The sequence below is a fragment of the Urocampus carinirostris genome, chromosome 1 (assembly GCF_059441175.1).
Source record: "Urocampus carinirostris isolate Australia breed hairy pipefish chromosome 1, RoL_Ucar_1.0, whole genome shotgun sequence".
Taxonomy (NCBI): Eukaryota; Metazoa; Chordata; class Actinopteri; order Syngnathiformes; family Syngnathidae; genus Urocampus; species Urocampus carinirostris.
The window spans coordinates 27,556,751-27,570,107 of NC_142349.1; the positions used below are offsets into that span (position 1 = coordinate 27,556,751).

General features: G+C 39.1%; 1 protein-coding gene across 17 annotated transcripts in view; it reads left to right on the top strand.

Annotated features, from left to right (window-relative positions):
- Positions 1–13,357, top strand: part of cacna1aa (calcium voltage-gated channel subunit alpha1 Aa) — a 78,494-nt gene that overhangs the window by 11,221 nt on the left and 53,916 nt on the right. For all 17 annotated transcript variants that reach the window (XM_088333065.1, XM_088333067.1, XM_088333050.1 and 14 more), the window contains 3 exons: positions 9,158–9,264; positions 9,348–9,487; positions 13,207–13,298. In XM_088333065.1, the coding sequence (XP_088189191.1) occupies positions 9,158–9,264; positions 9,348–9,487; positions 13,207–13,298 (339 nt within the window). The remainder of the gene's footprint in view (positions 1–9,157; positions 9,265–9,347; positions 9,488–13,206; positions 13,299–13,357) is intronic.

A 13,357-nucleotide genomic window follows, 5' to 3' on the forward strand; every position in this document is an offset into this window, starting at 1 on the left:
TAAAGTACAATTTTCACGAAAATCGGTTTAGAAGAGACACACAACTTGGAATTTATAAACTAGTTCAGATAGATTAAATTTAGATTGTATCCTATTTAACAGCAGAGGATAGCTGGCGATCCCACCATCTTTATTGTAAACAGACAATTGGCTTCTGTTAGACGGAGCACACACAGAATATAAAGGGAAAAAACAGTTACTCAATCAAGACTCTAGACTGTACTTTAGTCTTCTTACACTTACCTACTTTACGCTGAGCTCTCTCCCTGCAATACATTTTCAACCACTTTCATTAATGACAGAAGAAGAAATCAGACCTTTATCACAGTCCCTTTTGAGTTTATTGCATGAAGGGCCGTGTCTGTTTCGAACTGAGGATTCTCAATCTGGTGGCTGTTTATTGCCACAAAACAAAATTCTGATCACAAACGTAGCACTCTAATATTGATTTAAACACGGTGCCTAACAGATGGGATCCAATCAAAGTGGCATACATATATATCTCAAAGCAGTATGCACGTTAATATTGTTGTTGTCACTAAACAGTAGACTAGCATTTTCAGAGCGAAGGCCATGCATGATTTTATATAAGACCAACAGAACCTTAAAATCACAACGTAAGCTATCAGGGAGCCAATGCAGGTTAGCTAAAATCGGGGTAATGTGATCAAACTTTCTTGTCTTAGTTAAAAGCCTTGCTGCAGCATTTTGTACCAGCAGCAGGCTCTTGATTTTGGACTTCGGAAGACCGGAGAGTAGTACATTACAGTAATAATAGTCTGAAAAATAGTCTGTATAATAACCTGTGCAGCCCTTTGAGACTCTTTGTGATTAAGGGCGATACAAATAAAAATGACTTGACTTGGATTGATGTGTTTCTAAATAAAATATAGATTTGGTAAAAATGATTCAACTAGGATGCACACCACATATGTTACCAGCCAAGTAAATATTTTATCTTTGGTCACATAAAACTAGTACAAACCAAATGTGTACCTAAAATTACTGCAGGACATTAACATTCCAACACATGTGATGAAATATTTTACTACTGCCCCATTTATGTGTAAATGTCAATTATGTCACCAGACCACTTCTCCATTCAAGTCCTATGCATTTTGGGTGTTTTATTTGTTAATTTAATTGTCAGCCTGCCATCAAATTAACCAGATAAAAAAAATATTTATAAAGAAAAATGACAATGTAAGATGATAAAGAAGGCAGATATATAATGCTATCAAAACATAGATATAGTAGATCCATTTTATGTTATTCTGGTCTGTGTTGCTGATGATTTAGACCAGGCACCATGCTGCCGAGTATTGCATATACCGACATAAAATAAATAAGGAATGGGAACATCAATTAAAAATGTTGTAGAGTTATAGGTACGTTAAAAACAGTCTGTCTGCTTGTAAATCATCAAATGCAACGGGTATTCAAACAAATCATGTTTAGCACAGGTAGGCATTTTTCAATTTTGACAGATACTGTACACCATTTGGTTGATTGTTAATGGTTGTTTGACAGTATTACAAATCTAAGTAGGTTTGGAAATAAATTACCGGGTCAGTACTGGCATTCTTTCAAATATCCTTCACGTTTTATGTCACAAACTTTATCCCCCCTCATAGCACTCTGAGCCAAACATTTGGTTCTCTGAAATGGCTTCAATTAGAATACATATCATTCTTTTTTTTTCAGGATGTGGGAATAGCCAGAGTTTTCTGTAAATTTATACTTGCCATTTCCATTACAATTATAAATTTACAGAACACAGGTCTAAATCCTAATCCTGTTTTGTAATGGAAAAAGTATGCTTCCATATAGTGACAAACATCTTTACTTAGAATGTGAAAAGCTTCTAAAAGTGTTATCAAAAATACAATTAATTGAGTTACCAGTTTCATTGTATGGGTCTGGTGTGCCCTCCTCCACGGGTTCGGGTTGGGATTGGGACAGGTGTTTTCAATCACCATACACCTGTCCCAAATTACCCCAAGCCTTCATTCGGGATTTTGGTCATTTCTATGTTCCACATCCATTTTTCCATCATCAAGATAACCATCCATACCACCATCACTTTTTGTCTAGATTATCCTGATTTTTGCGGTTTGGTGTTAGTTTTTAGGTTCAGATGGTAAATGGTAAATGGTCTGCATTTATATATAGCGCTTTTCAAGTCAATGAAGACTTCCCAAAGCGCTTTACAATGTGCTTCACACTTACCCATTCACACACACTAACACACACACTCACACACACACACTCACACACCAATAGCGGCCGTGCAGCCATGCAAGGCGCCAACCTGCTTATTGGGGGCATTAGGGATTTAGTGTCTTGCCCAAGGACACTTTGACTTATAACACAGAGGAGCCGGGAATCGAACCTGCGATCTCTTAATCCCAAGACGAGCGCTCTACCTCCTGAGCTAATGCCACCCCAGTTTTATTATTGTTTTTGACCATTTGTTTGTTATTTGTTGATGATTTTATATTAAATTCTATCATTTTTGAGCACCTTCCCATGTTTCCTGTTTCCTACGTTTGGGTCCACCACAATTTTTGACATAATGACCCACGAAAGGAACCAGCGGGAAGTACACCCTGCCCCGGCTGCGAGTCGAGCCCCAGGTGTGAGGAGAGTCCCTGGGGCTTCGGTTCCCTGCTCTAACTGTGAAGAATGTCCCTTGTCACTTCGGCTCCCTGCCCAGCTGCGGGGAGGGTCCCCTGATGTGAGGAGAGTTCCCTGGCCGCTTCAGGTCCCTGTTTCAGCAAGGAACTTAAGCAGTACTGTTGCTGTAACCACTGTAATTTTGGGTGGGGGGGGTGGGGGCGTCATCCGGTAAGAGGGAGGTTATGTTGACGTCTGGTTCACCCTCTTCCACCAGAGGGCACCTAATGGGTTTGGAATCGAGACAGGTCCAATCACCACACTCCTGTCCCTAATTACCTCAAACCTTCATAACGACATTTTGGACAGCACACATTGTTGGGTCATTTTCATTTCTCGCATCCATTTTTCCATCATCAAGATGACCATCCCTACCACCATCATCTTTTTCTACTTTCATCCCTATTTGTTAGGTTTGTTTTTTTGTTTTCCTGTTCAGACAATTTTATTGTTGTTTTTGAGCATTTGTTTGTGACTTTGGTAATGATTTTTTTTTATTTGTTCATTTTTGAGCACCTTTCCATGCTGTCTGCTTTAGTTCCACCGCAACTCATCACATTCATGTGAAAACAATACCAATCTTTCAGTACCAAAGAAGAAACGTGTAAAACACTATCATTGTTATCAATTGTGCTAAATCCTGAAACAGGGCTGAGTTTTTTGTTTCATGAGCAGTTATTTCTGGACCATACATTTTACTCCCTTAGACCCTTTAAGACCTAAGGTTTGGTTGTCTCCTTTTTGCCACTGTCTACCTGCAACCTTTTATTCTCGGGTTAGCGTGATCCGTCATCCAGTCTCCCCTGTCAGAGCTGTCCTTCTCACAGGGTATGTTTGCATGCAGGGAACAGTCTGTTTTGGAACAGAAGTCAGAATTTTACAACCAATTCTTATCAATTATTCCCTTGACTGGTTAAAAATAAACATCCCCTTACACATGTTTAGCAAGTAATCTGATCAGAGCTGGCGAAGTAAGAGTGACGTCATTATGCAAATAGACATATTTTCCACGTTTAACTTTTGACATCAAAGAGAAGATGATTTTATTCGCGCGAATCACCAAAATCAACAAAGTACTATGCGTGTTTTTTGCACTCTCTGAAAGTGTGCTCCATTGCTGCATCTTGTGTGTTCACAAGTTATGCCCGTAAATTGCTCACTAGAAGCATGGAATTACACTATATATGTATGGAAACAACCGTCGGGACAGAAAATAAAAGGGAAATCTCCCAGAGAAATCAACAAATACAAATAAGGCTTGTTTAGTGGGTTCACCAGAGTTGGCATTTATCATTCGTCTCTGAACTAGGAGTCCACAGTTTTTGAGCAGCACCAACAAAAACAATAAGTTTCTTGGATGGAGATACTATACGTGCACAGTAATGCACAAAAGTAAACAGATCTAGTGAATGGGTATACATTTACGATTAATGCGGAAATAAAAGGACTAAAGCAACTATTTACTTCAGACCACTCGCGGTCGGAATAAATCCATAATCTGACAGGAAGCCGGGGGTTTGACTATGCTAATTTAAGCAATATGGAGGTGTTTTTGATCTTGGCAGCTTCGAGTCGTGTTTGGTTTAGTGTATGCACAACTGTACTAGCGTGTGAGCAATCTGTGCATGGATGTGTGTTTGCCTTCAAGGTTCAAAATGTGAGACTCATAGCTTTTGAGTCTCTGGTAATAAATGTGTGAATTGATCCATAGAATTAAGTCCCTTAAGGCACTAGGTCCTACACTCAAAGTATCTCATTGAATCTCAAATATCACATATTGAATGGTGAAATGTTGTCATTTTTATTTCAGAGATCTTGGAAATAATAAGCTCAAGGTTCAAACACTGTTTATTGTTTCTTTCTTAACTTATTCACTGCTAGAGTAGTTAGAATGAATATTTGACATAGTTATCCGTCTATCCCAGCTTAACCTCTTTAGCCATGTATGTCAGTAAATTATTTTTAAAAAATTCAAACTTATAGTCTAAGAACAATAAGAACATTCAAACTACAGGTCGATAATCATGTCTTAGATTCTCTTTTTGTCACCTTCTGTGTTTTTGTCTTTCACTCGCTTTGTTTGTAACTCTAGTCAGAAATATAACATAAAATGACATCACCAATTACAGAAAATATACCATCATTACAGACCTAAATAGTATGCTAGATATCCATCCAAAAATGTAAATACTGTAAAAAAGACAAAAGAAACCCTGTCAAAAATGATCCACCGATACCATCAGAAACAGTGTTATATCTATGAAATATTTGCTGTTCTGTTTATCTGAAGCTAAAAGCCTATTTCCAATTAAGTTGAACTTGTTATAGACCACAATAAAACATTAAAAAAAAAAAACCTTTAAAGTTATTGATCTGTTCTTGTTATTTTATACCCTATGCCAATTTATAGACTGCAGCCAGTGTTTTTGAAGATGGTAGGGCGTTTAGTGACGTGAGATAGAGCTATTTTGGGGGTTGAGATACGTGACGAGAGAAAACAAAATAGAGGCAGATTGTGTGTGATGGATTTATTTTCTTATCCCGGTTTTCTTTGGTCATGTGAAATGACTGATACAAAAGATAAATGTGCTCTCTTTCTTTCTGCATGTATATGGTGCTGGCATACACATTTATAGAATGGCAAAACAAAAGTACTTATTAAATACACCTGACAAAACCAGCCCACACTGTCAGTTACCATTATCACATAGAAAATAAGAAAAGAAACAATCTAGACTTGGAGTCTGCACACAGCTCACTCATACAAGCATCAGCATCTTGTGAAAGTGGCAATTCAGCTGTTTAGGGTGGTGAAAGCGGGTGGCAGAGGCAGGGCTGAGGCAGGCGCAATATTGCAGTATAGAATAGAAAGTATGAGATCGCCTGTCAGGACTAAAACTCTAAGTCGTTTGAAATCCTTCTGAGAGAAGACAAATAGGGGTAAACTGGCCTTCTGGCTTAACAATTTGTAGAGAACTGCAGTCAAGCATTGTACTACAAATGTAACCTTATCGTTCCTTTTTAGGGGAAAATATGCTTTGGTTGGTCTCAGACTACATTATAGAGGTAACATTTATATTCTATTTTTTGAGAGACGTCTCCCGAAGTCCGCACTTGCAAGGCAAGCATTTCGACTCCGGCTCCATTCTGTTCCCGAACTTTCCTGTATCCTGTATCCGGTATTGATTCAGTCTGTCCCGTATCCTGTATCCTGTATCGATCCCTGATCCAAGCCCCGTCATCCTGTATCCGATATCGATCCTGTCTGCGCATGACTGCCCCACATCCGTAAAAAAAGCTTGGTGTGAAAACATTACGCGTTTGGGTCCACCGTCTGTTCGGGTTCTGATACCTTCAGTCGAAAAAATTACATTTTGAAAGAAATATACCAAAATCCGAACAGAATATGTTCAAGATTTTACCAACACCACTATATAGAAATTATTTTCCCCCCATTTTATTAACACTCCACTTATTGAAACATGAATATTTTGTTTGTTTGTTTGTTTGTACATGATTCAATTGTTTGTTTGTTTGTACATGATTCAAATTGAATCTTTTCTTCCGGCGCCGTCACGAATGGCAGCCACTCCAGCAGCTCCCGTGTTATTTTCGATTGTTCTCAGCTCAGGGATGCTGCTGGAAATGTGAATTTCCCTTCGGGGATGAACAAAGTATCTATCTATCTATCTATCTATCTATCTATCTATCTAAAAATAACCATTTTCATAATGTGTTAGGGTCTGGTGTGCCTCCTACCACCAGGGGGCCCAAGTGGGGTTTGCACTGGCCACGGGTGTGTGCAATCACCACACACCTGTGCCCAATTATCCTGAACCCTTTATAAGGACATTTTGAACAACAAAAGTTGTCAGGTGATTTTCATTCCAGGACCCTTGCCTGTCAGTACAAGCCTCCCCCAGATGGGTCCATCATCTACACCGTGCAGTAAAACCTTAACATAATTATTAGTATTGCTAACCTTACATTTTTCACCAAATATTGAATTTCGGTGCTACTGCAAAAACATCAAGCGAGCAGAACAAAACACAGTACAATTAAGTGATTAAGAAATGTATTTTGTATATGTGTAAATAGAAGTTGCATGTTTACAGTCAAATTAATACTCCTGTGAGATTAATGACTTTCAACACATTGCTGCCTGAATAATACAGTCCAAGCATAAAAAATGGACAAGGCAGTTTGTGTAAGAACACAGAACGACTACTATAATTTTGAGTTAAATTTGAAGACTCGCGCCATCCCAAATGGTAGCAGCTGGTCTGCCCTTCATTGGCAAACACATGTTGGGTTGTGTGGTCAAGTGGAATCAGTGCATGTGTGCTTTGTTTGCGTGCAAGTAAGCGTGCTTGGATGGCCATTTAAGCTTGAAGGAGAGGTGTTAAACAGGGGCAGCAATGTCAAGGTTAGTAAAGGGTAGATCATTAGGTATACGTTCATTACCTCTTCCATTACATGTTGGTGCAATTTTCATTGACTTGATACCCCTGCAAAAATTGGACATTGTTCCAAATTTGTTCCATGTTAACCATTTTTTTTTACCTTGACCAAATTTAAAAAAGTTAAAAAAAAAATAAAAAAATAAAAAAAACAGCAACAGATGTACACGCATCCATACCTATGCAGATGTCGAAGGCACTCAATTCCATATAATGTGAAATCACAAGTGAGCCTCACATAACACTATAGAACAATCTGATCTTTAATATCAGCCTAAATGTAAGCATGTCTTGGCCTTTAAAATATTGCACTTCACTCTTAGAAACTTGCAGTTCATAGCAAAGTTGTAAAATATGGCTTCAAACCAACCTCTTAATCATAGAGGAAAAAAATCTGAAAAATATACACCTCAATAATAAAGGTGACCTGAGCAACACAGCTCACCTGTAGGTATTAAGACCACACAAAATATACAAAGATGAACAATTGCATCGGTGTCAACCACCGGCCAGTTTTGTAAAAAGGTGAGCCAGTTTCTATATAACGGTGATTTAATTTTTTTTCGACAGCAGATTGGCCGAGCTTGAATGGATTTTGCTTCCCAACTCCACAAAAACAACAATTATCAAAGCACTCTTTGTACTGAAGACTACCCTCCTTTATACATATTGTGAAGAAAGAAATTGCACTTGACTTTACCTTGAAATATACTATACACTGTAGAGTGTAGACTTTATTGTAAATGTATTGTGGGACATCATGATTGTTTTTCTAGAACAACCAGGACATTTTTGTTCAGGAAATTTCAGTTGTGCCCTTGTATGCGTTTGTTGTAGCATATGCTCTTGCGACGTTGCAGACATGTGTGAAGTGTGTCTAAAAATGGAGTTGTGCAGTGATTACACACAGTATGGTAGCACAGTGTCATATGCAGTACAATGTATCGGTTCCCTCCCACTCTCCTGCGTGTACCCCCTCCCCTTTCACAGTCTTTATGTGTGTTCTGCCACTAACCTACTTTCCACACCGCTCAGGAGAAAAAATACCGCAATACACTCACACCCCTCTCTGTCTTGCGTTATGCCACATTTGAGCGCTCTTTTTCTCTTTTTACCCTCCCTCCTATTCCTCCTTCCTCCTCTTTCATCCCTCCTTCATCCCTTTCAATTACGTCTGAGCCCACGGGTCATTTTTTCCCCATTCTTTCCCTTTGCTATCCACGAATGCCACTAACCCTTCCCACCCAACCCTTATTGCCCGGTGCCGCTCTCTTTCTGCCTCTCTGCAATTGCTGATGCGACATCTATTCCTAGCCTCTCTTTTTCTTTTTGGATAGAAAGGGAATGAAAGATGCAGTGATTGATGGTGTGATAGAAAAGAATGGAGTGATGCAAAAAATATTGACTGGGGAAAAAGCAAGGTAATTTATTTGTTGATTTTGAGAAGAGGGAGGATCAACTTGATAAAATATATTTTGGGGGAAAGAATCAACATGGTTAGATGTGTCACTACACACATTTATTGGGCTTGCTCGAACCGCTCATGGCAAGAGATTCCTATGACCTGCTCCATTGTAGTGGAGATGTTTCCTCAACTGCAAGCAGTCATGAAACATTTTGGGGTACATTTTGGGGAAGGAAAACAGGAAAACAAAAAGGTTGAAAAAGAGCATCCATTTTTCCTCTTCTTTTTTTTTTTTTTGCTTTTGACTCATTGCTATAAATAGTCGTGAGAAAGATGTAGGAACCAATATATTATTGAAGGTTTATTGCATAGCGAGTCATTTATTCATGTGCGGGTTTTTGTGCAAGCGTGTGTAAATGTGGGTTTATCAGTTTGCTTGTGTGGAAATGCCAAATATTTATTTTTCCTCCTTAAGTCAACTACAATTAAAGCAATAATACATACACTCACACAACAACTTAACACTTTTGTCTGTACACATTGCCAAATGTTCATTACCACCAGGTACCACCAAGATAAACAAAAAATGATTTCATTCCTTGACTCACTTTCCTCACTCCATTTGAATGGATGATTCTTGCCACCATCATTGCCAACTGCATCGTCCTAGCGCTGGAGCAACATTTACCTGACGGTGACAAGACGCCTCTGTCAGAACGCTTGGTACGGCCAAACAAAAGTCTTTTTTTTTTTAACTGAATAGTCAAATTTCATGCCCTAACCTCATTAGTCTGTCTTATTCTCAGGATGCTACAGAGATGTATTTCATTGGGATATTTTGTTTTGAGTCTGGTATCAAGATCCTGGCTCTGGGGTTTGCCTTCCACAAAAACTCGTACTTGAGAAATGGCTGGAATGTCATGGACTTTGTGGTGGTGCTCACAGGGTAAGTGACAAGCAAATACACATCACAAAGTGTCGAAATAGATTAAACACACTTTATGAGCACAATGTTTTCCAAACATGAGGTTAGGATCTTTTCAGGCAATGTGCTGTGTGTGTGTGTGTGTGTGTGTGTGTGTGTGTGTGTGTGTGTGTGTGTGTGTGTGTGTGTGTGTGTGTGTGTGTGTGTGTGTGTGCGTGCGTGCGTGTGAGTTTGTGCCCTTTCCTCTAATAAACGGCCCCATCCTGAGCAAGGCAGCAGTAAGATCACACAGCAGATCCACAGGCCGCCAGCAGCCTGGGTAGCGAACAAATGCCACTATAATAATGTGCAGCACACGGACCGGGTATGCAGGGAGCATGCTCAGAAAAAAAAGACACCGTAGACAGAATTAGGTGAGGGAGGTTTGCTAGAAGCAAAACACACAGGACTCGAATCACACACAAGTCTGCCAACAATATCATATTGTGGACTGACCAAAGCTATTGATATGCTTCTTTTTTTTGTTAAATCCTGTCTTTTGGGGTTTCAGCCCAACACTAGAGATACACAGATATTTAATTAATCTTTTGATTCCTTTTAAGACAAATACGGGTGAAGTTCCCACATACATAAACACTCGGGTTTTTCTCTCCAAAAAAGGGGACAAACCGCTTTGAACATGAAAGGCACTTGGCCTTTCTGCTCACCTTGAGGCAGTACCTTTGATAACAGACTGACCCATGATCACAGGGAAACAAGTGCATTTCCAATTCAAAACTTCCTTTCCATTTCTGAGCACCTCTTGTGGACTTGCGGTCGCTTTTTTCCACAGATAATCAAAGACAAAAACAAATTTAGCATGACTGTGAATGGACTGTCTGTTTATTCTACAACCTCATTGGGTGGTTGTTCAATAGGTGTACAACCTTGTTTCCTTGCTCAAATATGTGTGTTGTGTGTTTTTCTTCTGTGTGTCAATGTCCATACTCTAGTAAATTGCCTGAGTGATTTGGACCTGGGAATAACGTAGCTGTTTTTTATGCCCACTATTGATTATTAGTCCAATTACGCTTACTTTACAAGCATTCTCCCAGTACATCTTTGCAACCTCCAGCCCATTTTAAGAACAACAGATAAATAAAGTGCTTGAAAAAATGCATCTCAAATTACTTTGCAATAAAAAAATAATAGCAATAATAATAATATATAAGCACTTTCCTATAAGAAGAATTAGTGGACTGAAGAAACTATCACTCATTCTCATTAATTTTAGGACATATGAGATAGCATTTTGGATAATGGGCTCCATAAAAAGAGCAAAAAGATGAATGGTATGTGTATACAGTGGGCCTAATGGACACAACTATTTAGCCTCGATTTGCTGAAGTCAGCAGAAACACAGGTGGCAAGTGGGCATACAAGATCATGTTTTTGAAATGTGTTAAATTCCCACGAGAAGGAGCAATAGTAACGTTACCCATAATAATGAGCAGAAATGATTGGATTGCTTGTACCTGTCTGTGTTTGAAGATGAGTCTACAGTATCACCTACATTATCATTGGATGTCTTCTATTTCTTCTCATGAGTGACCTACTCTCCAGAGAACATTTGGGAAAATGATTGACTGTCAAAACGTTTGATTTCCTGCCGGCATCTGTTTGTTATATGTAATTTTGTGCGTGTGTGTGTGTGTTCTGCAGCTCTATGGTAAGTATAAATACATAGTTGCGCAGAAAATATAAATGGGGGAAAACACCCCCTCCCTTGGCACTGTTACCAAGGTGATGCAGAGATTCTATCAATGAGCCAAGGTTACTGTTGCCATGGAAACACTTATGAATGAGAAAGGGTAAAGTAACTGTGGAGACACCGTGAATGAGGAATTGCCCCATCCACCCGGCAATGTTTGAATTAACCAGCAAGCTTTTAAATAGTGATATGCTTGTGAATTTAAAAAACAATTTTTAAATTAAAAATAATTAGCAGAGGGAGTGCTAACTACTTCAGACTAACTTGTGCAATTTCTGTATTTCTGATCTCAGAGGCAATTATGCTTTTGTGAATTTATAGTCCACCATTTTCAATTGTCACAAGGTGTTAAATTACGATATGTCATTGCAAGCAAGACTGCTGCTCCCCTTCTACTTCCACGCATTGAACCCACTGGGCAGATGTGCTAAACATATACAGTATGTACAGACCTATGCATATGGGTATAATGAAATTATCATTATTTGGAAAATATTATTAATGAATAGGAATTCCTGTGGAGATAGGAGCAAGATATGATGGAACACTAAATCGTCTGATTAAAAAATGTATCAGTGGATTTTTAAATCAGTAATATATTGATGAAAGCCACATATACATTGTAATCAAAAATGACATTGATATAAAATCGACCTTATAGTGTGGGTTTTTCAACTGCACCTGCCCCAACATGTTGCTGGGACTGTCAGAAATAGAGATGCAATCAAATTTTATATGAACTTTGAAAAGTTCAAAATCAGGTTTTTTCAAGGAACCTTCAAGGTATAAGCCCTTTCAGGGATGATAATGCATTTGATGTTCAATCAGAGTACACATAGCCATCCATCCATTATTTGCGCCACTCATCCTCAGTAGGGTCTCTGGGGAGCTGGAGCCCACCCCAGCTGACTTCGGGCAGTGGGCAGGGAACATCCTGAACTGGGTGCCAGCCAATCGAGGGGCACACAGAGACAAACAACTCACTAGCTCATTCACACCTAGGGACAATTTCGACCGGCCAATTAACTTGGACTTCATGTTTTTGGAATGATGGAGGAAACCTGAGTGCCTGGAGGAAACCCATGCAAGCACAGGAAGAACATGCAAACTCCACACAGGAAGGCTGGTAGCTGGATTTGAACCCATGATTATAGAACTGTGCCGTGGACGCACCAACCACTTAGCTGACCTTAACCCTAACCTTAACCCTCTTAGTTTTATTTTACTTTATTATATTATTTTTTTAGCAACATGGTAAGTTTTAAAAGCTGCAGGGATTTAGGCTCTGCTGTGTCACTGAAACAGAGGAGAGTTCTGATGTGTCAGTGTGACCGAATGACAAAAGAAGGAGCGAGAAGGAGACGTGAGAAGCTGGGATGATTCACTCTGTGCGTCAGACAAGGGACTGACTGCAAGTCTGGCAGCACAGAGGCACATTTTTAGACTCTCCAAACATACACAAACACCCACACTATTGTGTTTACCTTTCTTGATCCCCCTTCCTTCAAGTGCAATATAAATTGCTCCGTTTTCATGAAATGCTTTGATAGCGTTAAGAATAAAAACATGACGGAAATATAAAAGTGAAGTCAGCTTCTTACATTCCTCCCCTTTGCTTAGTCGTCCCACTCACATCCTCATCTGTCTAGCATCCTCCTTTTTTAATTGATAGTTCTTCCATCACGCTGATAAACTATCCCTTTTTACTTACTTTTTACTACTTACTATTCGCCATGATCAGCCCCGCTTCTGCTAGTTTTGCATTACGTCTGTCCTGAGTTTTGTCTGTTGTTTTTAATGGATCTGTTGTGATTCTAATATTTTAGTCATCTGTAATAAATTTATTCATCTAGATTTGTAAAGTAAAGCCATTTTAGTGTAAAAGTACTTTTGTGAGTATGTAATGTGTTCAAGATGTTCATGGAAAAAAAAGGACTTGGTCCAATATTTAATATTTGCATTTTTCTTATTTTTGCCCTATCCACCATAGGATCCTATCAACAGTAGGCTCAGACTTTGACCTGCGGACGCTAAGAGCTGTCCGAGTTTTGAGGCCCCTCAAACTGGTCTCTGGTATTCCCAGTGAGTATAGCACTTCAATGAAAATTGTGTTGCTTTTAATTATGTTACAGTGCATTTTG